Raw genomic sequence first — 25,953 nt, 5'->3', positions numbered from 1 at the left:
TTCAACACGTGCGGCGTCATGCTTGCCAAGTTTTGACAACGTACAAGTCAAAAATAAAACAACTGACAGCATGCTTGGCAGTGGTCATGCATTTCCCAACAAACGGTGGCAATATTTACGTATAGTAGTTGTACGGTTGATTGGCAGACCATCCAAACCAGTAAAGACAGAACCAACTTCGACCAGGTACTGGTTTCCAAACACCAAAAGAAACGTATAATTTACGTCACTAATGGTAGCATTGGTGACGAATATGCCGCTTGAGCTGTTGACGTAAGTGATGACGTAATTATCAGCCGATCCATGACGGGGGGGCTTCCACGTAATCAAGGGTGAAGGGTTGAAGGTTAAAAGTGGCACGTCAAGAGAATATACCGGATCTGGATCTAAACAAGAAACATCACATGCTGAATACTGCAAGCAATCCAGTCAAAACATCAGCTCGTTTTTACATTGATTCAACGTTTGCAGACACTAAATTAACGTAAAAAGAACTGATTTGCTAAATGGGTCATCGTTTTTCAAAATTAGCAGCAGTCATTCAATTCTCTGGATTCGTGCAAGATCTCAACTCTAAAATTTAAAAAATGGAAAAACATAAAATTCTACACCGATTTTGTTACATCTTTCCATACAAGAAGCATTGGTGAAGATTCTATTTGAATAAGAACTGAAGATGCTCATTATTATGTAGCGAAATATATATTCTTTTTAAACATGAGGCTGGTTGAACTTTATTTTAATAATTCTCATACAAGAAGGGTCTTACTTATGGTGACCGTCTGTCTAAAGCTATACACTAAAATCAAAAGAGCGTTTAAAGTGATTAAATAAACTGAGTGAACAACCCTATGGCTTTTCTGAAAGCGGAAAAAAAAACAAGTTAATCCCTTCTAGTACTCAGCGAGAGTTCACCTTAAATGGAGTTTTCAATCGTAAAAAATTACACAAAAATGCATAAAATTATCTGCGGTAAAGATTGGATGGCTAGTTGAGTGGGTGCCTAAATTATTTCCATTTCTAACACTCAAGCAATGTCCTTTGTGAAAAATAACATGTAAAATCTAACTATTTGAAATACTGAAAAATTATGATTTATTCCGTGTAACTATCTATAAGTTTTTTAGAAGACATAACAAATCTATTCCAACAACTTACACGTTGGAATTCCTGTTACTTGTTCTGTCTCACTTCTGACGTTGGAAAATATGACGTCAATCTTGACAGTGTAGGTCGTTCCAGGCGTTAGAAGGTCCAGGAAAGCAGAAGTGTCATCATCAGCCACTGTCACACCACGTCGGGTACCATTGCCATCATCATCAGTGTATATTTCAAACTGATCATAACCATGCAATGGTTTGATCCAGGTCACCAGCAACGAAGTGGTGTTGACTGGGACAGCAGTGAGGTTGCCAGCTGGCAAAGGCACTGGAAATAGAGTTTGTTTGATAACATAAAACTACGTGACAATATATCGTAATTGAGCAGGTGCTTAATTCATTTCTTTTTCTGACAACGCTCAAGTAATGGCCGTTGTGGAAAATGAAATAGTTATAGAAAATATCACTGTGTGAAATCGTAAGTACTTATACTTCATTTCTTGTAAAAGCGTCCTCCATGGAAACCTGCATACACAGGCCATGCAAATGTGCAAGCTTCATGTTTTACTGGAAATCAATCTGTTACGCTGATTAGCAGTTAAAATGGTGAGAATAAACTGAAGGTTTGAGTAGTAATTAATAATTATAGTCTGTATGTATTGTATATTGTATAGTTTGAGCTACTTTTGTGCTATTGTTACAACATAAATAATGAACTAGATTTTGGTACTTGTGTTGGGAATCCCAAAAGCATCTGGCAACACTGGTAGCAGGAAATTACTTGTCACTTTTTTATACCGGACATTAGAAGCTTTGCAATAATTTCAGATTTTGAGATCAAACCCTGACAATTTTGATTTCAAAGCCATCACTTCAAAGAGATATAGAACACATTTAGTCGAGAGTTAAAAATCAAAATTACAGCGGCCTCTAGTCATTATTATAGGTTTGCACGTCGGCAAGGCCTGTGTATATAGATTGCCATGGCCTCTTCAAGCATAAAACAAATCTATTATAACTACTTACATGTTGGTATTCCTGTTACTTGTTCTGTCTCACTTCTGGCGTTAGAAAATATGACGTAGATCTTGACAGTGTAGGTCGTTCCAGGCGTTAGAAGGTCCAGGAAAGCAGAAGTGTCATCATCAGCCACTGTCACAGCACGTCGGGTACCATTGCCATCATCATCAGTGTATATTTCAAACTGATCATAACCATACAATGGTTTGGTCCAGGTCACCAGCAGCGAAGTGGTGTTGACTGGGACAGCAGTGAGGTTGCCAGCTGGCAAAGGCACTGGAAATATAGTTTGTTTGAGAACATAAAACTACTTGACAATATATCGTAATTGAGCAGGTGCTTAATTCATTTCTTTTTCTAACAACGCTCAAGCAAAAAAAGGAAGTAGTTATAGAAAACATCACTGTGTGAAATCGTAAGACCTCATGCTTCATTTCTTTTAAAAGCTTTCTCCATGGAAACCTGCATACACAGGCCATGCAAACGTGAAAGGCACTTGTTTTACTGGACATCAATCCACTATGCTGATTAGCAGTTAAAGTGGCGAGTAAAGTTGAAAGTTTGAATAGTAGTTGATAATTATAGTCTGTATGTATAGCTTGATCTACTTTTGTGCTATTGTTACAACATAAATAATGAACTAGAATTTGGTACTTGTGCTGAAAATCCCAAAAGCATATGGCAACACTGGTAGTAGGAAATTACTTTCTCTTTTTAACGTAAAATTAGGACCTTTGCAGTGATGTCAGATTTAGTGATCTGGCAATTTGGATTTCAAAACTACCATTTCAAAGAGATCTATAACACATTTAGTCGAGAGTTAAAAATCAAAACTACATCGGCCTCCAGTCATTATTATAGGTTTTCACGTCGGCAAGGCCTGTGTGTGTGTATATAGATTGCCATGGCTTCTTCAAGCATAAAACAAATCTATTCCAACAACTTACACGTTGGAATTCCTGTTACTTGTTCTGTCTCACTTCTGACGTTCGAAAATATGACGTCAATCTTGACAGTGTAGGTCGTTCCAGGCGTTAGAAGGTCCAGGAAAGCAGAAGTGTCATCACCAGCCACTGTCACAGCACGTCGGGTACCATTGCCATCATCATCAGTGTATATTTCAAACTGATCATAACCATGCAATGGTTTGGTCCAGGTCACCAGCAACGAAGTGGTGTTGACTGGGACAGCAGTGAGGTTGCCAGCTGGCAAAGGCACTGGAAATATAGTTTGTTTAAGAACATAAAGCTACGTGTCAATGCATCATAATTGAGCAGGTACTTAATTCATTTCCAGTTCTAACAACGCTCAAGTAATGGCCGTTGTGGAAAATGAAGTAGTTATAGAAAATATCACTGTGTGAAATCGTAAGTACTTATACTTCATTTCTTGTAAAAGCGTCCTCCATGGAAACCTGCATACACAGGCCATACAAATGTGCAAGCTTCATGTTTTACTGGAAATCAATCTGTTACGCTGATTAGCAGTTAAAATGGTGAGAATAAACTGAAGGTTTGAGTAGTAATTAATAATTATAGTCTGTATGTATTGTATATTGTATAGTTTGAGCTACTTTTGTGCTATTGTTACAACATAAATAATGAACTAGAGTTTGGTACTTGTGTTGGGAATCCCAAAAGCATCTGGCAACACTGGTAGCAGGAAATTACTTGTCACTTTTTTATACCGGACATTAGAAGCTTTGCAATAATTTCAGATTTTGAGATCAAACCCTGACAATTTTGATTTCAAAACCATCACTTCAATAAGATATAGAACACATTTACTCGAGAGTTAAAAATCAAAATTACAGCGGCCTCTAGTCATTATTATAGGTTTGCACGTCGGCAAGGCCTGTGTATATAGATTGCCATGGCCTCTTCAAGCATAAAACAAATCTATTCCAACTACTTACACGTTGGTATTCCTGTTACTTGTTCTGTCTCACTTCTGGCGTTAGAAAATATGACGTCAATCTTGACAGTGTAGGTCGTTCCAGGCGTTAGAAGGTCCAGGAAAGCAGAAGTGTCATCATCAGCCACTGTCACAGCACGTCGGCTTCCATTGCCATCATCATCAGTGTATATTTCAAACTGATCATAACCATACAATGGTTTGGTCCAGGTCACCAGCAGCGAAGTGGTGTTAACTGGGACAGCAGTGAGGTTGCCAGCTGGCAAAGGCACTGGAAATATAGTTTGTTTGAGAACATAAAACTACTTGACAATACATCGTAATTGAGCAGGTGCTTAATTCATTTCTTTTTCTAACAACGCTCAAGCAAAAAAAGGAAGTAGTTATAGAAAACATCACTGTGTGAAATCGTCAGTCCTCATGCTTCATTTCTTTTAAAAGCTTCCTCCATGGAAACCTGCATACACAAGCCATGCAAACGTGAAAGGCACTTGTTTTACTGGAAATCAATCCACTATGCTGATTAGCAGTTAAAGTGGCGAGTAAAGTTGAAAGTTTGAATAGTAGTTGATAATTATAGTCTGTATGTATAACTTGATCTACTTTTGTGCTATTGTTACAACATAAATTATGAACTAGAATTTGGTACTTGTGCTGAAAATCCCAAAAGCATATGGCAACACTGGTAGTAGGAAATTACTTTCTCTTTTTAACGTAAAATTAGGACCTTTACAGTGATGTCAGATTTAGTGATCTGGCAATTTGGATTTCAAAACTACCATTTCAAAGAGATATATAACACATTTAGTCGAGAGTTAAAAATCAAAACTACATCGGCCTCCAGTCATTATTATAGGTTTTCACGTCGGCAAGGCCTGTGTGTGTATATAGATTGCCATGGCTTCTTCAAGCATAAAACAAATCTATTCCAACAACTTACACGTTGGAATTCCTGTTACTTGTTCTGTCTCACTTCTGACGTTGGAAAATATGACGTCAATCTTGACAGTGTAGGTCGTTCCAGGCGTTAGAAGGTCCAGCAAAGCAGAAGTGTCATCATCAGCCACTGTCACAGCACGTCGGCTTCCATTGACATCATCATCAGTGTATATTTCAAACTGATCATAACCATACAATGGTTTGGTCCAGGTCACCAGCAGCGAAGTGGTGTTGACTGGGACAGCAGTAAGGTTGCCAGCTGGCAAAGGCACTGGAAATACAGTTTGTTTCAGAACATAAAACTACGTGACAATATATCGTAATGTTTATAAATAATGAGTAAAACGCAAACTAAGCGAGGCCGAATCTAGAAAGCAAAAAAGAGGAACAACTTCTTGACCAGGAGATTAATACCATCAGTACCACACTCTTATCACTACCACCGATAAAGCACCCGCAACATACCAACCAAATCTAGCAATGAGCACATGGAATATCATAGTTATCACAACAAAAAGAAACATTAAACAACGTGACTCGCAAGACATGACGCCCACACCACCATAAGACATCACCACCTATAAATAACTGAACCCATCACCAATCACGTTGATCCTAAACAACCTTGTAGTTAGCCCGATGCAAAATACAAAATGTCCCAGATGAAATGCTAGAGACATTGCAGCACCAGCCAATAAAAATTCTAGGCAATCAAGCAAACAAAATTTAATTATAAGTTGATCTTTGTAAAAACAAACAAAACCTTTCTTTAGTTCAGCTCTACCAAACACCCACAAACAGGAAAGATTTAAAATCTACCAAACATCAAGAAATAGCTGCATCGTATCTGTAAGAAAGTTATAAAATGTAGTGCTTGACGATCTTCATAACATATTGGAGGCGTCATAACATAGCGAAGTTGGTGTAAGTTGGAATGAATATCTGTCATAAAGATTAAAGTCAGATCCATTTTCCAAGAAAGACCTGAAAAAGTAATAAGAATAGTTGTATCGGTGTTGTATTTCTAACTCCGATTCAACGTTTAATGGAAAGCATTTTTAAATGATGCTTGTAAAACTAAATCACATTTCAAAGATACAGCAGATGTAGTTCTTACACGAGCAGCATGTAACGTTCTTTGTAAGAAAAATCTATTCAATAAAGGAAAACATATTCAAAACGATGATTGTGTACTGCATGCAATGTAATGGAAGTGAAATTCGCTTACAATCCAGAGATCTATTAATATTGGCTTCACGAAAGAGGTTCTTTCTGCAATAAGCAACTAACGCCTAGCATTTTTTCAAATATACAATATGACGATAAATCTTTGACATGGAACAATAACACAGATCAACGACACTGTTTGGCCGAGCCATTATTTCGGAGATGGTATAATTTAGCGCCAGGTGCTCCTTGTTTCATTTTAAACTAGAAGGTCGCCCGAGGTTCCCTAAATGAAGACGAACGACGCCATTGTTACAGAACAAACGTCTTTGCTCATGGTTAAAATTTCTTTTAAAACTGTCCGCCAACAAAAATACCTTTATTGTTACGATCAATATTTATAGCATTGCATAATAAACCTGTCAGAATTATTTTTTCCTAAATTTTGTCGATAAATAACTCGATTTATGTGATCTGTTTAGTTGGATGTCATACGTGGTACGTGGAGGTGCATAATCATCGGCAATTGTACAACAGGTTGTTTATAACATTTGTCGAAACAACTCGAAATCGATAGTGAAAGCTATTCATGCCAGACATCGGTAAGGAGCTACAACGATTGCATCCAACACTTTGTATAATGTCAGCCTTGTTGGGTTTATAAAAAGTATGAAAAATACGTCACTAATAAAACCTTGATTGCTCTCAATGGCTTACTACAACTTCCTTGAGCAATACAGCCGGGAGCGGATATGTATGACAAGCTGACGCCGTATCTCTTGTGAAAGTATCGCTATTTTGACACGTATAGCCAACATAGGGCAAAATACACAGAAATGTTTTGGTTTGTTCAAACGCGTCACCGCATGTAAGAGTGTGTCGCATGATTATTTGTTGCAGGTGTTTTGACAACAGAAGGATGTTTTGACGCTTGTTTTCATCAAGTGTCTTCTCACAACCACTTGAAATGTGCAACGCCAAGTCGCCAACGTTGCTTTGGACCCTAAGTGGACTTTGCATGTGGACAAAACCAATCATTCACCTATTTATACACGATAAGTAGCGCACGTGTGACGCATCTTATTGGCGGGGTTCTTTCTCGATCTCATAAACTATTCAGGTTATTGCGGCACTCTTCGCCAGCAAAAACCTGTCATCTTAACATTGATTTAACGTCTGCAGACGTTAAATCAATGTAATAAGGGCGGACTTTTGCTGGCTGGGACAGTTGACTGCATTGAAATTGATTCTTGAGCTCACTGAGAAGGTGAGCATGGACCACCGTCCCACGTTGTTCCACCTGGAAGTTAACAAAAGCCGTGTTGAGTAGAATCTGAAAAGCATACATCGTGCTTCAGCGAAACCTTATACAGATAACGCTGCTCATGCAACGCTTGAAGCAGAGAAAATGAAGTGGCAACTGGTAAATAAAGGACTTGTCACAACGCAAACTAAATACAGGTATTTTCCGCATTCGAACGCTTCAAACTCACTTAGCTACATTATAAATACAGCGCAGACAAAAAGCATATTACTGTATTGTTGAATAACTTCTGTTCTCAAAGCTGATGAAATGGCAACTGATATATATGCCCGAACCACTCACAATATGTGCAAGTAACAGTTACCAACATCAGATTGTAACACATGAAACCAGCTTGGAAATCGTTTCTTCAGTCCTACGTCCGCAGACGTTGAATCAATGCAAAAGTGAATTACTTTGCTGGCTGGGAAATAGCGTAAAACGGCCATACAGTTCAATCAATGGAAAAATAAGCTTTTTATGAGGAACAGACCATAACCCAGTGTTCGACTGTTTTTTTTTCGGTCATTGACCGATTTTTTAGTAAAATGACTGAAAAAAATATAGTCAATTCGGTCAAAATGTCCGAAAAAAAAAAAGTCAAATAAATAAAAAATGACCAAATTTTTTCAAGTCATTTCGGACAAATAACCGAAAAGTCTCAGCGACAAAAAACCCCAGGGTGTTCGATGAAAAAAAAAATTGAAAATGCATGAACAACATGAGCATGACTGCAACAGAAATCAAAAGTTTAAATTTAAGTTTTAACAGCTTCCACACTGTTTCATCAACGTCATTTGTTCGAAATGTCATCGGTCGACGAGATTATGTTTCTTGGTCAATTCAAGCAACCTAGTGCTTTGCATATACTGTGGTCAAGTGCTTACATTTGCTGTATGGAGCAGCAGAGTAGGCTGTTGCTTCTAAAGTCGTTCTTAAAATGCCAAAATGACAGATTATGTAAGTGTCACAACTACTGTTGTCTAAGTTCCTAGGATTTTGACGTCACAAAAGGTAAATATGACGCTTTGAAGTTGATAACATAAAGTAAGCGAAACGATTTTTAATAGTGTTGATGGAAAGTACACCAATTTACAACGTTAATCAATATTTGAAAACAAATGTAATATATGCTTTAATGGATTATGTTAAGTGCCGTGTGGTTTCTTGGTTGCATATGTCTGTGGTTGAAGAAAGTGACCTCTTTACCAAAATTGTATTAAATGTAATATAAATAAATAAATAAGTCTTTGTTACGATCTCTCAAATGCACTTTTACTAAAACCAATCGATGTTTAACAGAAATGAGGTTCATAAAACGGTTGCGAATGATTATATTTTCAAAACAACCTACAGTCAGTTTCGTTAACAGATGTTGTGTAAAAGCGGAAGAAACCGAATGAATTGACATCCACTGGCAAAAGAAACCTAGATCTCAGACCCAAGTAACAAGCTGCAGTGTTGCCAGCTATCACTTCATATTAAAGTTATTACTTCAAACAAATGTATTGTTGAAAGACTAGGAAAATGAAGAAGTTAAGTTTAAATGAAAGTTTGATTATCATTTTAATAAGCTAGAACAATACTCACTTGGCCCACAAAGAGGAACTAATACATAAATAGAATACCAATTAGCGGACTTGGTATGGAGGTGTTCCAAAAAGCTGATTTATTCTTGTTGGGCAACAATAAGGCAATCAAAACAGAGTTGTAGGTGGTTAGAAAATCAAGGCCTCACTCCTGTATTGAAGAGGTACTTAATCTGCTAGAAAAAACAATGTTTTCAAATAGGATCATTAGGACATCTGTGCTTTGTCAAAAGGCATGGTATTGACAAAGCAAAATTAAAAAAAAAGACTTTCTGGAATTTGATAGCACGACTTTGTTACAGATTTCGATTCTTCACACTTTGCGTAGGAAAAAGTTAAATTAGTCCGTGATGATCATTACCTTGTTGACGCATTTACCACAATATCACATAAAAGTTTGTTGATTACGATACAGTGGTTGGCGTTATTTCTGCCATACAACTTTCAAAATGCCGTTTCATTCATTAAACAAGAGGCGATTTGTATTTTTTTTTTAGGGAGGGGGGCAAAGCCGTCTAATTTCTGAGCAGTTCTATGATACCTTTCGCAATGAATCTTATGTGGCTTTGCGACTGTTAATAAGTTTGATAAAGCTTTGGTAGAGAGTTTGCTTTGTTGAACCATAGAGAAATAAAACATAGTAACTTTAGCGGTATGCTAAAACCCGCTAAAGTTAGTATGTTTTATTTCTCTATGGTTAATAAGTTTGTTTTATAAAAGGAATATTACAGTGCATACTTTTACCACTTAATTAATTTTTTTTATTTTTTATTAACTTGTATTTTTCCACATACTGAAGAAGCCACATTTACGAGGCGAAAGCTTTATCAATTATACAAGCTTCAGAACCCGGCAAATTTTATACTGTACGTTTGTTAAATAAATAAACACTGACATTTTTACATCTCATAGCTACAACAAACTTAAGGTGGTAACAAATAAAATATTTTACTTACGAGGTTTTCCAGACCAAAAAAATGAATCGTTGAAAATCAGCACTTGTCCATTGCCCAGTTTCGGAACGTGACATTCCAAAATTGGTTCGTTTCACAGTTCCTAGAACTCCTTGGCCTTTGTGGTTGAAAGTTCTGTTTCCATGGTAAGACAATCGCCATTTTGTTTCTCGTGTGTGTCAGTGTACCAATGTGTGAGTGTGTGTGGTTGGTAGACACCAATGGTAAGGTACAACGCCCACACCGCAACACAACGACGCCAAGCCAGATGACAAAACATGAAACTCAAGTCCCACACAGCAACGCCATATGCATTCAAATTAACCACAGATTGTCGAACAACTGTTGCCCGACACTCGGCCACACAATTCCACTATACAATGAATAAAACCATCTGTCGAAACCAAACCATGACAGATCAACTTGCGTACGGAAAAGTGCTAATTGTGCACAGCACAACGACATTCGTTTAATTACAAGGTACGCTTAACAAGTAGTACTCATTCAATATTTACAGCCATAGAAACAGGCAACGCTGTTCGTAAACTTGAACTTATTTGCTTTTTCAGTGTTGAACACAATTTCAAAAGCATAATAGTTGAAAAACTTGATCAATCTAAATTCTAAAACAAACAAAGCTCTAAATGCAGTAGCTAAGAATACAATTTAAAAAATACGATTGTTTGTAAAAAATACGTTTCAAGCCTCAGTTACTTTTTTCTTTAATTTTAAAATGTTGCTTTACTAGTAAAGATTTCTTAAGGTATGCTTAACTATAAGCTAAGTTTTTGCATTATGACTTCCGTCCTTTTATATACAAAGCAGCTCGATTGTTATCTAAATGTGAAATAAAGCCAAAGTCAGCCATATGATTATCGGTACAGCTAGTTGTTAATTAAATCAATACAAAACGTATATTGTTTTTTATCGTTTTATGGCAACCAAATCTTTGAACCTGCAACTTACCAAATCCAAAACACACCGGGTCCAATGTACATTTACTGGGCGCAGTTTATCAGTTTGGTTAGTCACTTGATACTATGCATGGTAGTTAAGATAAGTTTGATTGAGCGCACTCCGTATATTATTAATAGTCAGAAACCTAATTATGATCAACTTTATGTGCTACAGCACACTGAACGCTGCACAACTTTCCAGGCAGCAATTCAGTCGTTTCTTTTACATTGATTTAACGTCTGAAAACGTTGAATCAATGCAAAAAACGTCTGATTGGCTGTGTGAATTTAACATCACTCTTACAAGTAGGGAATTCCTTTGAGTCTCCCTCGCTGTCTGAAGCTCCCCTGCTAACCACGGATACTGTGTAAGAGGTTCCTGGCTTTAGTCGCTCTATTGTGTAATTCGTGACGTTTTTTGGTACAACCCTGCAAAGCAAATGTGTTGATGTAACATCAACATTTTTTCCAAATGTGAACGGGTTATTTCAGACGTATCAATGTTTTTGTATTATCGAGCTGCAATCGGTAAATTGGTTGCGATTACTTATCCATTAGATTATGAGTTTTCCATAGCTTTGCTTAAAAAACCTAGTCTTTAGCATTAAGCTATTACTGTACATTTATACACCAAGAAATCAAGCAAGGTCCAATTAATTCTATCACAGTCACTGGTAGACGGCTAATATGTTAACTAAAGAAGTAGCCAATGGTCTAATCTACGTAAGCATATTTGTCTTTAAATAAAACAGTTGCATATCCCCTCCTTAAATATTCCGTTATAAAAGTTGAATGTCACTCCGTTAACAGCGAGGACTATTGTTGAATGGAAGAAACTTTGAAGTGTTCCATGAATATTTAAAGCGTTTAAACCAAAGAAACTTTTTTCTCCAGTGTTAACAGCATTGCCAGTATTGCGAGTGCTGTTTCTTCAAACACAGATGAAACACAAGACACCGTAAAACAGTTTTTCAAAACGACTACATTTGCTTAAAACTTACAAACCAGGTATGATCAATCAATCACCAGTAAAATTCGCATAAATTTCAAAATTACTTTTAAAATTACGATTTGCCAAGTTAACGTGAGAAAAATGGCTTGGCAAAAGGAAAACAGCTAATCTATTGCTGGTAAACGCATCACTGCGCAATTATTAGTAATATGTGAACAAAGTACGTTGAATAAGCCGTCTTACATTTCGTTGTCCTCAGTCCGTGTAAAAAATTCATCCAATATGTAATACTGAAGAAGGTATTCTTGAAAAACGACTCTTTTGTTGCTTGGAGGTTTCCATTTTACTTCTATGGTGGTTGTAGTCTGCTTTACAACTTGTAAGTCGGTTGGTGGTGCGGTAACTGTATGCACGGTAAGTTCACAGTAAGAAATGATCCAACTCTCAGTGTATTTCATTGGAAAAAGAAAACAAAATCAAACGCAGGCACACGTAGAAAACGAGCGATCAAACAAATTAACAAAGATAGGCAAGCTTACTTAGCTTCTTGCATGTGGTAACCACGACGAATGTTAGCATTTATGCTGTCAAGGACACGATTCCATTAGCATGTATACGTACTTACATCAAATACAGTTATTAATCACTAAACCTTAACGGGCTGTTTCACCCTTATTGGACTCATCAGAAGGTTCTTATGGGAACAATAATACTTACCGGTTGGTTGATGAATGACAACAACGTCACTGAAAACGTCATTGCTCACGGAAAAAACTTGGATCGAATAATTCAATCCTGAAATCAAGCCAGAGAGATTTGCAAATGTCGTTTGAGCGCCAAGTTCTAGACCGATCGTAGTGTCATTGCCGAGTACGCCGTATCTCACAACCTGCAATGCGGCTTATTGTGACGTCACTGTATTGTCCTCAGAGGCCACATTTAAAAAATAATTTTCGTTGTTACTGCTACAAGTTACGTTACAGTCATTGAAAAGTTGTTACGAAATTTCACGCCTGAAAAGGAAGCGATGCTAAGTTAAGAAACTAAAGTTGTATGTAGATTTCTACAACAATGCAACTTGAATTATCTCGCTGTCTTTGTGTCTTCTAACCAATATCGGCATTCGACAGATGCTTATGATGTTTAAGCTCAATTTTGAAACAGTCACACGGCTGGACGGACCTGCCTGTCAAATATGTCACTATCGTTCGAAGGACTATTGGGAAGACTCCACGATATCGAGATGCTCTCTTCTGTTAGATTGTCGGAAACAAGCCCAGTAATTGGAAGAGGGGCTGCAATAAATCAATAGAAATTAATTTCAATACGATTCCCTGAAAATTAGTGCGAGAAATGGGCGGTAATGTACAGTCAGTTATACAACCTTCATCTTTAAGTCCAACCCTCGCAATACAGGGAAGGAAAGACGTAAAACTGTGCACTAACTATATCACGAACCAAATGTCAAAAATACTCTTCTGAAAGCACCAAGCACTGTAATTGCAGGGTCTGCTACTATTCGGTGCGTCCGATACGGTGAGTTCCTAACCTCTAACCCTACAACGGCAATGATAATTAGGCTACGGTACCCGATAATTAAAAAAAAAAAATCAAAAAATCACTGAATAGGGATCGGACTCACCACATCGGACTCACCGAATCGGATTCACCGAAACGGGCCATTCCGGTGATTGCAAGAGCACATCGATATTATGTTGCATTTAATAATAATCCCCAGTTAGAATTGATCACGTCAAGTTGAAGCAAATAGATGATTCTATAGATTTGCAGTCGAAAAGAGTCCCCGTGTTAATGCTCTGCCTTCTGAACTCATATCACTTTATATCTCCATACAATGATGGTGACGCGTATTGTCGCAAGAACTATCTTGTTTATTTTTTATAAAATCATGATTTTCTTATTTTGGCTTTCACCTGGTAATTGCAGATAAGATAAAGTGGACCAGAAGACATGCAAGTCAATCTTCGTGTCCGACTCAGGTATGCCATTTATTCCGTGAAAGGCTCAGCCAGATGCTCTTGGGCATCGTCGAAACGGCGCCGTATAGAGCGTGGACCAAGGCTATCACCACGACCATGTAACCGGCAGCAATATGATCGAAATATCACACGAACACAAGTTAAACAATCACCCATTGTTATGTTCCTTGAATCCGAAGAAGAGCCATTCCCACCGGCACCAAATGCATAGACGGTGACAACGTAGGTCAGGCCAGGAGTGAGACCATCCACATTAATGCGGGAGTCTTTTGCGAACCTAGATTCTGACGTTTTTCCGCTTTGGAACACAGCATAGTAGTCATCCGCTCCGTTGGTTGGTAAAGAAAACTCAACAGTGGCCTATGAGAGAACAAAAGCATGTCAAAGGACATTTGAACAAGATTCAATTCAAATCTAAAACAAAAACTTAACTGATGCGTTGGCGAGCAAGTGAACTCAGCTAATGCAGTGCTGTGCAGTACGTCTCGTAACTATTCAGAAAGAGTAATTATATGGAAAGGCTGAAATTCGTTAAAACAGATTAACTCGATTTAACTTCTCTGAAAGTTATTTCTCTTAACTTTCACAACAAACTTAAGCCATTTTATCATACAGTATTTACGAACCCAAAGTATGCGCTTCGGGTATTTGCTGAAAACTGCTCATGACATCAGGTAATTTGTGGCAACTAAATTATAAATAACTGCTAGCAAGCAAAAGCTATTTTAACGTCGCTAAACGTTGAAATGATGTAAAAATGCAACTTTTGCAGGCTGGGAAGACGTTGGTGGAGTTTCTTATCTGTTTGTGCTGGAATTTTTAGATTGTGATTTCCACACTGCCAATATCAAAGCGCATGTGTTATGGTGGAAGAGGCTTGGTACTCGGGGAAACAAAGCTCCAGGATTATGCAAATCACTCACGAGATTACCAACCTTTGGTACACCACATGCAGCTATAGCTTCGGTTTTCGAAATAGTTGTGCATGCTGTGAGTGTTCTTCCAGCAAGCATGTCAGTCCTTTTCACATTGCATGAACGTGAACAAACGTTAAATCAATGTTAAAATACTTGTTTGCTTGCTGGGTTGGAAGATGGGTTTGCGATTTTCTGGCTGCATTTTGTTTTAGTCGCATGGTACATGTTGACGAACAGAAAACCGTTGAGATAAATAATTTTAGAGTTGATAAATAAATGATATGTTTTTTCCCCAAGTAAACTCACACCAATATTTCAAAATTCTCCCGTTAACCAATAGCAGCGAAATTAATACTCATCATGTTATTTGCGGGTTGTCCGCCAGCCTTTCTGATTACGTGCCACTAAAACTATAACTGATAGAAGCATTACGTCACTCTTTAGATATATGCCTGAGTGGGTAACAACCTACCACGACCTGTACGCAGGCAACAGGATATACGGCAACAACTAACTGCAGGTAAGCACAAAGCCTGTGAGTGCCAATGACAGACTAAATATATGTTATGTTACTTGTTAGTCGGCTTTGTGTGTTTACATTACAAGACGAACTCTCTGATGAAGCTCTATCTGACTAAATATACTCCACTAATCATCAAAACGATAAATCATAGTGCATTAGTCGCTGGTCAAACGTAATTTAAACTGTAACTAATGGCCATACAGCAAAGCGGGATGCACAAAGGTACAATTTTTTAACAGAAGTTAAAAGCACCATGGTGGTAGATTGCTATGGTTTTGCTACGACAAACAAGTTCAAAAAGTGGTATGTTTATAGAGTTGTTTTGACAATCTACACAGGCTGTAACATACCGTGCTACAGACCGGTGAATATCACCGCTTCAAAAACACACTAACACTTCAAAAAACTGCACCTGTGTCGTCCTGTCGTCCGAATTCAACGCGAGATTAGTGATAACTGGCTGTCCAGGACCTGAGTGAAAAAAATTTAAAACAATTTACAAACGTATGTGCAGCAACTCTTCAATAAGTTACTGCATCTGCTGCCCTCACTAAAGTTGTCAATAGAGGTAAGCTTTCATAATCGTCTGTAACATATTCAATGTGTTAAATCACGTTAAAAATCATCCCAAGCCAATTATTTGGAAAGTAACACATTACATATTCCAGTGTACAAAACGACTAAAGATCATCATTGTAAGGACGTTAGTGAGAAGCTCTTGATGACACAATCATTACTAAAAGTTATCTACACTTTTTTCATTTGAAAGCTTCAAAACTTTTGAGTAGTTTTTCTTTTCAGAAAATTTGAATATTGTGACAACAGAGAAACAGCTCAGTTCAACTATAACATATATCACATGTTAATGTGCAACGTAGGTGGAAAGCATGCAACGTTGTACCACACATACATATTGAGCAAAATGCTAAAAAAAATGCATTAAGCTTTCTAAGAATCAAAAAGTTTATTTTGACAAACTTATGGTAAATTTACATCTCTTGCCTGGTTGTATCATATCATCTACTAAAGAACACAGCGCGCAAGATAATAGAAAAGAAGCATTTTGCAACATTATTCGAAAAAATTTCAACAGTAACCTATTGGACAAGATACTATGTACATTTTTGAATTTGAAAGTCCACAAATATGGCTCAGAATATATGACAAAAAGTTTTGAATAACAACCAGGCATTTTAAGCACAAAGCAGACAACCGGTGCAAGTTGCTATTGAAATACGTACGTGTAGTGCCTTCTACGGTTGAGTTTAAGGATGATGTCGGTAGGTTTTTTCCAGACACAGAAGCCACCATAAATGAGTATGGCGTGTTAGGCATAAGATCTTTGATAGTAACAAAGGTATTATTGCCAGATGTTGGATCGCGTTGAGCAGAAGGGACTAGCATCATGGAAGAATTAAATATGTAGTAGATGTTATAGCTAGAGACTAATCCTTCGTTAAGCGTCCATGAAAGCTTCAATTCTTCTGATCCCACAAAGCTAACCGTAAGATTGGAAGGTTGGTCCGGAGCTGTAAGAAAAGAAATGTTAATGCTGAGTTTTATCGTATGTGCCAACAGCACACAATAAAGCCTCTTTCAAGCTTCTCTTCCGTTGTATCGTGAGGTCATGCTGGATGAGGTGGCTTTCTGTGACTTAAACGTTAGTGTCGTAAGTAACTGAAGGTATTACCCATTTAATCAACAAAGAAAATCAACGACATTTAATCACGAAGAGTCGCATTGGGAGCAACTGAGACAAAATTTTGTAAAAGTTCACATGGAGAGTGGGAATTTATTAAAGATTGTGCAAATACAAAATTTTAAAGTAATAACACAGCAACAGAAAGCATCATATTTATTTGATTAATTCAGTTTTTTTCAGAGCTTGCGCCACACATATGGGCTTCGTAAGTGAATTTTTTATTTAAACAGAATTCGTCTTTGTTCTTAGCATACTACAAGAACAATAAAAATGTAGCCAAATGCTTGAAGCCAAGTTAATGAAAACATACTTGTTCTGTGTGTATCCATGATCGGCTTTCCTTTTCCAGCGGAGTTAAAAGCTGTCACCCTTACGTCATATATCTGCCCTGGAGTCAATCGCACGATGTCTGCTGAGTATGGACTTCCTGCAGGAAGATGGTTAACTACGCTTGCCTGGAGGAACAGGCCGTCGGGTAATATTTTGTAGTCGACCGTGTAATTGTCTATCGCGTTTCCAACGCCAGAAGGTGGCGACCATTCAACTTTGATCTCTCTAAACTTCTCCTCTCTCAAGTTTAAGTTTTGAGGCTTACCAGGCACTGGAAATAAAATAAATACATTAATTGTCTGAGTTGTGTAATATACAAAAAGCTCATTCTAAAGCTAATTTTAAATGTCGAAACGAAGCTCATATTATCGTAAAAAGGTTAACGAAGCATCTCTGCAACAATCGCTTTGAAAGTATGTTATCTGGTTACGACGACTGACTGTATTGCATCATCATAAAATGGACTTCACTCAACCATATGGGAAATAAAAGCTATCTGTTTCAAGTTTATCTAATCGATGTCAACTTACAGGTTAGGAAATGCGCAGAATCGGACTGCGCACCACCTCCACCACTGTTGATCGCGAACACACTGCAAGTATAGTTTGTATTGGACGTTAAGCCAACGATGGTCGTGATGTTCTCAGTGAGGCCGGTCAAGTATCCGTCGCTTGGTTGAGGATTCACGATTAAAGTGTAATTAATTGGGAGAGATCCTTCACTAACAGAAGACCATTGCAAGGTTAGATTGGTCTCCGTAGCAGGTGCTGCCGCAGTTGGAGGATCAAGCTTTAAAGGAACTGAAAAGCAACGAAGGTTTTTTCTTTAAGAACTGCAGATTGGCATAAAATGAAAAACAGTAACATGCAACCGAAAAAAACTAACTTAAAACTAAGTAAAAGTACAACTAAGTATGATATAGACTTCAAAGCATGCAATACACTCAAAATTATGAAGATGTGGAGTCTCCTAAATTAAAAAAAAAACGCATAATGCCGTCTTAAGAAATCGGAACGTCAGTAATTGTACGCAACTCATGGAAATTAAGTTAAATGCTTCACTTTATAGAATAAGCTAGACATACCATCAGCACCAAATGAAGAAAAACTGCCTTATTGAATGGTGATGAGAAAGTTTACATTATCTTGAACTAACAAAATTCCTAAAGAAAGCTTAATAAATTACGCTACCAACCTGTTATCCCAACGACCTGGTCTGATATTTCCCCTTGACCCCCAGCATACAGTGCAACAACAGTTATTGTGTATTTTGTATTCGAAGTGAGGTTCATGATTAGTGATGAAGTTGCATTTATTCCATTCTCGATCGTAAATCCGCCATTGTCAGCAGGTGACCATGATATGTTGTAAGCGGTTATTACAACAGCGTCACCACCCTCTGGTGGCTCCCAACTTGCGTTAACGCTTGAAGTAGTGGTGGAGGTTACAGAGAAAGAAATAGGACTTGAAATCCCTGCAAAAAAATCTTGTGAACTCAAACCAAACCAAACAAAACGATCAAATAGAATCAAGCTTTTCACTGAAGATTTTTTAAAAAAACGCCAAGAGGAAGTTTTCAAACTATGGAATTAACAAAACGACCAGCTAGGCTTGCAACAGCGTGGGTCTGTGTAAAGGTTTTGTACGAAGGAAAGGCGCAAACAAAGCTACCGAAATGCAAAGGCAATCAGGCATCAGTAACTTTTCTGTAATTTCAAACTAAACAAGGCAGACGCAACGTGAGTGAGCTGTTATGTAGGCAGGCGTTCATTTCGTTTTCTTTTTGCAATATGTTATTCGGGACAAAAACGTACAATCCACTTACAATACGCAATGTACTAGCATGCCAACCAACGAACAGGAAATCGTGGCAAGATCTTGTAAGGTTGAACACGTGTATGGCTGGTAGCTAGCATAGCAGCATGACCCGAACAACGCGGATAAATATAACATTTAACAACAATTTGGTGGATACATGAAAATAGTTGACTTCTATATTTCGGAGACAATCGTCTCTGCAACGCTTTAGATAGCAGACCATGCGACTCAACTTAGTAGGTGGTAACTCACAGTATCACAACATCAACTAACAAATCAAAACGTGTGAAACGTTGCATTCACAGCATTCGGCTGAGTCACAAGGAACACCAATCAGGAGGTTTTAAACGAAATAGACCAATTTTCTGTTTCGAGTCAGGGATGAATCAATGTACCAAAAAAAAAGTTCATGGAGAGTCAAACTATTAAACGTAACGTTTTTTGCAGCTGAGAACAATCACCATGTGGTGCAGCCTACTAAGTATTATTGCTGCTATGATACAAGTTAATTTCAAAGCACAACAGGTGGACATTATACGTCTAGTTTTTGCTGCAATTTTCGTGTGAATGCTTCATATTGTTGTTTAATTACTTAGTTTCTTGTTACGTGTGACCGCTACAATCATTTTATAAAATATTTTGTAATTAAAACAGTTTATCACATTACATATAGAACCTATCATACGTCGTCAACCGATCACAAAGTACATTACAAAACAAAAGACTACCACAAAAATTATTAGCCACCATCTAGTTAGACCAAAAAATGAGCAGCGGTCTGTTATGTTGCATCTGTGATTCGCACTGTTTCTTGAGGCAACAGACAAAAAATAAAATACCGTACATGATTAATTGCCACTTTGAGCTTAAAACCAAAGCTAGCTTATCAATGTCATAGAGTGGCACCAACGCATGAGCTATGAGAACAACTAACACACTTTGTCACTTCCTGCATTGAAACTCATCCGCAGATTATAATCAATGTGCTCTGCTTCTACATGAGTACATGCTATCAAAATTTGCTCTACAGTTTGCTTAAAAAGACAACAAAGCACTTGTTACCCAGATAGCAAATCAGTGTAAAAACCTGTTGATTTGCAGTTTGGGGAATCGTATTTTACGCAAATATAGATCAATCTTAAAAGCTGCAAAAAAACTACCTCAAGATAACAGGTAGCACAACTACCTTGTACATTTCACTGTTTATGTTGATTGTTGCAACAACAAATATCAATATGTTCATTCATCTCCGCTTTCAACGATATGATTAACTGCGCTGCCAAGACACAGCGGCGTGAGTTTGACAAGTGTCGAACCGGTGGCGTATTTATAATCTGCAAGTCGCTGCAGCAACCACGTGAAACTGTGAGCGTCTTTCTCAAGACTTTCTGATATGAAGTAAATTAAACGAGAGATTCGGTGGACGCAGACTGGCATAACAGTTTGATCGATAGAGTTTGGGAGGAAATCATTATGATGACGTGGGTTCGATTCCCACTGCTGTCATATTTTTTTCATTAATTACCAAACAATGTTCAAAGCAAAAATCAATTCTCTGTCTGAGTGCTAGAAGGGTCACAAGGACTGCAGTGAGCTGGTTTATACAGAAAATTGTTTTTTTCTTTAAGGCCAAAACACTCCATCTGCTGCAGCGACCTGCAGATTACAAATACGCGAACCGGTGACCTCTCTAACGTCAGCCAAGTAATCGACGTGCGGTTAAATAACATGATCTGGTGAACAGATTCATTCAAGTTTTAGCACGACGTGTGGTTGTTGATCAGTGAACAGTTTTAATTCACTTTCTTTGGAATTCGTGCACGTACAATCACGTCGGTGTGTAGGTCAGCTTTACTTCAACTATTGTTTGTTTGGTGGCTGCTTGACTAGAAGACCTTCTAGGTCACTTCGCAGCCACCCGTTGCAGTATCAACACATTCTATGTGATCGTTTGTATTATTTAACTTTGCTTAATGAATGTGTGTATATCTATACTCGCAACAAAATAAACGCCAATCAATCAATTTGTTTGGCTTGTTTAACAGAAATAAACTGGGACATCCCTTTAATAAAATTCTTGTGACATCATGGAAAAAACGACTGTGTACAAGGCATAGATGGTCAGGAGAAACGTTTTTGTACAAAACGAAACTGATCTTAATTCAACGTTCTTAAAACAAAACCAACAAACACCCTCTTCCTATAGAGATGATCTCCATGAACAAGGATGTTGCTACAAAATCGCACTTCAAGCTTAATAAAATCTGATCATCAAACTAACCTGTGGTTTCATAAATTTCCTTTGATGTTTCGCCTTCACCATTGTCATGACGAGCGGCAACAGTTATGTTATATCTTGTGTTCGAAATCAGCTCGGTAATTTGCGCAAAATTAGCATCTGCACCGTCCACGTTCATTGACCCGTTATTATCAGATGGGAGCCAAGATATGTGATAGCCAGTTATATCAACTGCATTACCGCCTTTAGGAGGGCTCCAAGTGACGGTAATGCTTGTACTATTGCCAGTAAGAATATCGGGAGATGTTGGAGCAGATATACCTAAAAATTAAGCACGAAAACTTGAAGTTGACACAGTAAAACAAGACAGAAAATCATGGACAGTTGAACACGCAGTTCATTAGAGGAAACCATTCATTGAAGAATTAACTAAGTAATGAGGAAATCACAAGACGGGTCAGATAAAGTCTACAACCATTGGAGGTGTGAATAGGCCCACTGAAGTTACTTAAAGTAAGTAACTTCAGTGGGCCTGAAGTTACTTAAAGTAACTTCTGAAACGGTTGTAAACATTTTTAACAAAAACCTAACAAAGCAAACTGTAGTGAAGAAGGGAGCACCAGTAGGCTATAGCGAGCAAATTGCGATTCGCTAACCATAACAGTGTAGCTTTCACGCTAGCCATTTAGACCATCCAATAAGCGATAATAATTAAAGAAAGTATTGTTTTTAGGTTAATGACGCCACAAAAACCTGCCTTTCAGCAGTGGAGCTGAAACTGAAAACGTTCTCAGGACCACAAATAGCGTAAAGAAAAAGCGTTCAACCTCAATAAACGTTGTAAATTGTTCTACACCTACCTGTAGTTCCATGAGCTGGGTCGGATATCACAATATCACCACTTGCATATTGTGTGGCAACAGTAAATGAGTAGTTTGTATTCGAGGTCAGGTTGGCGATTTGCACGGAAGTTGCATTCATTCCATTCACGATCGTAAATCCGCCGTTGTCAGCAGGTGACCATGATATGTTGTAAGCGGTTATTTCAAAAGCGTCACCACTTTCTGTTGCTGTCCAACTGATGTCGATAGTTGACGTTGTGCGAGAAGTAACTTTGGGTGGTGCAGGTTTTGAAATGCCTGCAATTCAGCGAGCGAAATTGAAATTTCTCTAAAAATATGAACTTGGCAGCTCTAAAAATTATGTTACAACGGTTATTGCACGTTGAGCTTAATGAATGTAATTCTCCAACACACCTTTTTATGTTCTGTTAAAAAGAGTAAATGGTTGTTACGGAATTGATGTACAAACCAGAACGTAATTTTAAGGAATTGTAAAATTTGTCGCACAAAAACTGAATGAAGCAAACTGAACATCATGTCGCCATGACAGATATCGGGCAACTTTCTGTTTGTTTTGATACAAACATCGTTTACCAACCTGTAGTCTGAGCAACTGGATCGGATCTTTCGCTTTTACCTCCATCTCCATATATTGCAGTGACAGTTATTGAGTAATTTGTATTCGGAGTCAGGTTGGTAATTTGTGTTGAATTGGTGCCAGCTCCACTCACGTTCATAGATCCGCCATTATCAGAAGGTGACCATGATACGAGGTAGCCAGTTATTTCAACAACACCACCGCCCATTGACTGGCTCCAGCTTATGTTAATGTTTGAAGTTGTGCTTGAGGTTACAGTAAGGAATGTGGGCTTTAAAATTTCTGCAGTTTTGAAATAAAAATTTCCAGTTCAAAAAAATGCATAAGTAACATCAAGACGTAATAGCTTTAAAGATACCACCTTCAGCAGGTTTACAAAGTACAATTTAACGGAAACTATCTCAACTACATACACCATAATTTCTCCTTTTCAGCTAGCGCTGTTCGAAGTTAAGAAAACAAAGCTTAGGAGGTTATGGCGATTTCTGCGGTCTGAAATGTTTCATTGGAGCTCATGGGAAAAACAAAACTGCTTAATTTCGAAAATGAATAACTAAAAATTTTGGAAAATAATTAATACTTTTAAAATTATAACCATTATCACAGCTACCTAAAGATACGGCCTGATTTGTCACATTTTGAAGAAATTTCCAGATTTTGCCAACTTTGGGCGAATGTTTAATTGAATTTTTCTAAAAATTATATTTTTACGCTTTCTTTACATGACAGTGACACAATAGGTTTTAACATCCTCAGATGTTGAAAAACAAAGACAATTTGATTTCGAAGATTTTAGTCAAACTGCTAATTTATCAATAACAGTCTGATCGAGCGTTTTTCAATTTACTTTTTCTCATTTACTGTTGCTTCCCCAAGGCAACAAAAAGCTTTTATATCATTAAGAGACAGCGAAAAGTAAAAAAAATCTCAGAAAATGTCAGTCAAACACTAACAGTACCGGTAGCGGTAATCAAAATCTGCAAATTGTGACAAATCAAGCCGCATCCCCAGGTGGCCATGCCATTATACAAAATATATTAACAGCAAAGGCTAAAAAGGAAAAGTTCTGCAAAATTATTAATTAATTTAATATTTTATTTGAATAAGTTTGCGCCTGACGTTTGTCCCACATGAAACCTCAGGAAAAGCAGAACATCTTGTATCATTCTTTGCTGTTAATATTTTTACTCTGCTTGCTGCATCCAGGACCTTATTTGCAACTGCTGCATCTTACTTATGAACAATACGATATATAAAACACATAAAAAAATATATAACATGTATAGCCTAATGATTATAAAATTATAACTATAATTTTAAAAAGAAACAAAATTCATCTAGAAACTTATTTCGAAACAAAATTAACTTTGACCGAAGAAAGGAATTTTACAACGAAACAAATTTTTCGAAATATGATCATTCCGAACAGTAACGTCTTGCCATGGAAAGAATCGTGAATAGAATCAGCCTCAGGCATGACTATGCAGGCTTTAGAATCCGGCACCGCAAGTCGTAGTTACGACTTAGCAGGCCACATTTCGACGCTTAACGCGAAACGACAGTAAAACGGTGGTGTATCAGAAACACCTTGCTCGTAGCTTGGTCGTGTCTGTACTGGCCATAGCAACCAACAAAAATTTCAAAAAATGACGTGATGAGAAAGTACACCATTCTCTTTACCGTAATTTTATCAGTTCAACGTTTCTTCAAAACTCCACATAGTTTTTATTGAGACAAAGTACAAAGCTTCGAAACAGGCATCATTTCAAATTGTACTTAGTTTTCCATCACATTTTATCAAAACAAAGGCGTCACCATTCCTCAATAACAAATTATGGCACATACACAGTTACACACATACAATAGGCTTGTAGTGAAATTTGACCGTCGAAATTTTGTTGTCTCCATGTCTAAAGAAGCCAGACTCCAATGAGCTTCCATTAGGATGAGGTAAACTCATGAAACTGCGTTGAATTGGAGAAATTGTTCTTCCGTTACTTTTGAGCTGATGCAATTTGTGTACCACCGTAGAAATTTTGTTGAAGTTCGAAAATGAACTTATTCAAATACTACAAACATAATAATATATGAAAAAGTTTTCTAACTATCTAAACAAATCTGCTTGCTAACCTGTAATCCCTGTAACTTCAACTGAAGGTTCGGTTTCGCCGTCGGCATACAGTGCAGCAACTGTTATTGTGTATTTTGTATTCGAAGTCAGGTTAGAAATTTGTGTTGAATTCGCATCAGCACCAAGTATGGTCAGGACTCCATTATTATCAGCAGGTGACCATGATATTTTGTAACTGGTTATTGCAACAGCACCACCACCTTTTGAATGGCCCCACCTTAAACCTATACTTGATGCTGTACGTGATGTGACGTTGGGGGACACTGGTGCGGAAATGCCTGTAGGTAAAATAAAAGGTTAAATTGGTGCTAAAATAAAAAAGATTATTCCAGAATAAATCCTTTGTCTTGGAGCGAAAGGAAGTTTTTTTTCTGAAACAAAGTAAAAGTTGAAAGCTTTGCAGAATGTCAAACCTTGTTTACTTTGTACTATGGTCTCATATTTGTGGTGCGAAAAACGAGCTTGCATTCTTTTGTGCGATATGGATGTGACATCAATCCTAAATTGTCTGATCAATTATCCCAGCTTTAGTTTCCTTCATGTTGCCATTGCGGCTGCATAGTCGAGTGGTGAGAACCCGGTTCGACGTTCGTAAGATCGCCGGTTCGATGCCGCTCAAAAGCATGTGGCTGTGTCTTTGGCAAGACGCTTAAAGGCACACAGTCGTTTGCGGAGTGGCACCCTTTGACTATAGCCCCTGATTTCTCTCATGTATGAACAGTACGCTGCTCTAGAGAGAAACGCCTTCGGCCCTTCTTAGTGCTATGGCCTACTAAACTGAACTGCTATTGCGTGAGGACTATATAAGAACACAAGGCAAGTGGCGTATGAAATGCGTTGACCCAGATGGGAAAATTTTAAAGAATTGCAAAAATCTGTCGTATAAAAACTAAATTAAACAAACTGAACGTCAGGTAGCCATGATGGTATTTGAGCAACTTTCTGTTTGTTTTGATACAAA

At 37.7% G+C, this 25,953-nt stretch overlaps 2 protein-coding genes across 2 annotated transcripts in view; both read right to left on the bottom strand.

Annotated features, from left to right (window-relative positions):
• Positions 1 to 25,076, bottom strand: part of LOC145786445 (receptor-type tyrosine-protein phosphatase H-like) — a 49,460-nt gene extending 24,384 nt beyond the window's left edge. The window contains exons 1-14 of the mRNA XM_082598100.1: positions 24,992 to 25,076; positions 22,862 to 23,143; positions 22,282 to 22,560; positions 21,464 to 21,742; positions 18,560 to 18,838; positions 17,896 to 18,165; positions 17,346 to 17,636; positions 16,575 to 16,862; positions 15,746 to 15,804; positions 14,046 to 14,253; positions 13,076 to 13,188; positions 12,611 to 12,782; positions 12,137 to 12,296; positions 11,246 to 11,370 (exon numbers count right to left, since the gene is read on the bottom strand). Of these exons, the coding sequence (XP_082454226.1) occupies positions 11,246 to 11,370; positions 12,137 to 12,296; positions 12,611 to 12,782; positions 13,076 to 13,188; positions 14,046 to 14,253; positions 15,746 to 15,804; positions 16,575 to 16,862; positions 17,346 to 17,636; positions 17,896 to 18,165; positions 18,560 to 18,838; positions 21,464 to 21,742; positions 22,282 to 22,560; positions 22,862 to 23,069 (2,731 nt within the window). The 5' untranslated portion in view covers positions 23,070 to 23,143; positions 24,992 to 25,076. The remainder of the gene's footprint in view (positions 1 to 11,245; positions 11,371 to 12,136; positions 12,297 to 12,610; positions 12,783 to 13,075; positions 13,189 to 14,045; positions 14,254 to 15,745; positions 15,805 to 16,574; positions 16,863 to 17,345; positions 17,637 to 17,895; positions 18,166 to 18,559; positions 18,839 to 21,463; positions 21,743 to 22,281; positions 22,561 to 22,861; positions 23,144 to 24,991) is intronic.
• Positions 85 to 7,488, bottom strand: LOC145786807 (receptor-type tyrosine-protein phosphatase H-like). The gene is made up of 7 exons (XM_082598548.1): positions 7,401 to 7,488; positions 4,975 to 5,244; positions 4,036 to 4,305; positions 3,068 to 3,337; positions 2,127 to 2,396; positions 1,159 to 1,428; positions 85 to 386 (listed from the first exon to the last, which is right to left on the bottom strand). The coding sequence occupies exons 1-7, from the start codon at positions 7,486 to 7,488 to the stop codon at positions 85 to 87; spliced, it is 1,740 nt and encodes a 579-aa protein (XP_082454674.1).
• Positions 25,077 to 25,953: the final 877 nt, after the last annotated feature.

This window comes from Aplidium turbinatum, chromosome 17, assembly GCF_918807975.1.
Source record: "Aplidium turbinatum chromosome 17, kaAplTurb1.1, whole genome shotgun sequence".
NCBI lineage: Eukaryota > Metazoa > Chordata > Ascidiacea > Aplousobranchia > Polyclinidae > Aplidium > Aplidium turbinatum.
The sequence above is the reverse complement of the archived record's forward strand: the minus strand, read 5'-3'. Positions and strand labels throughout refer to the sequence as shown.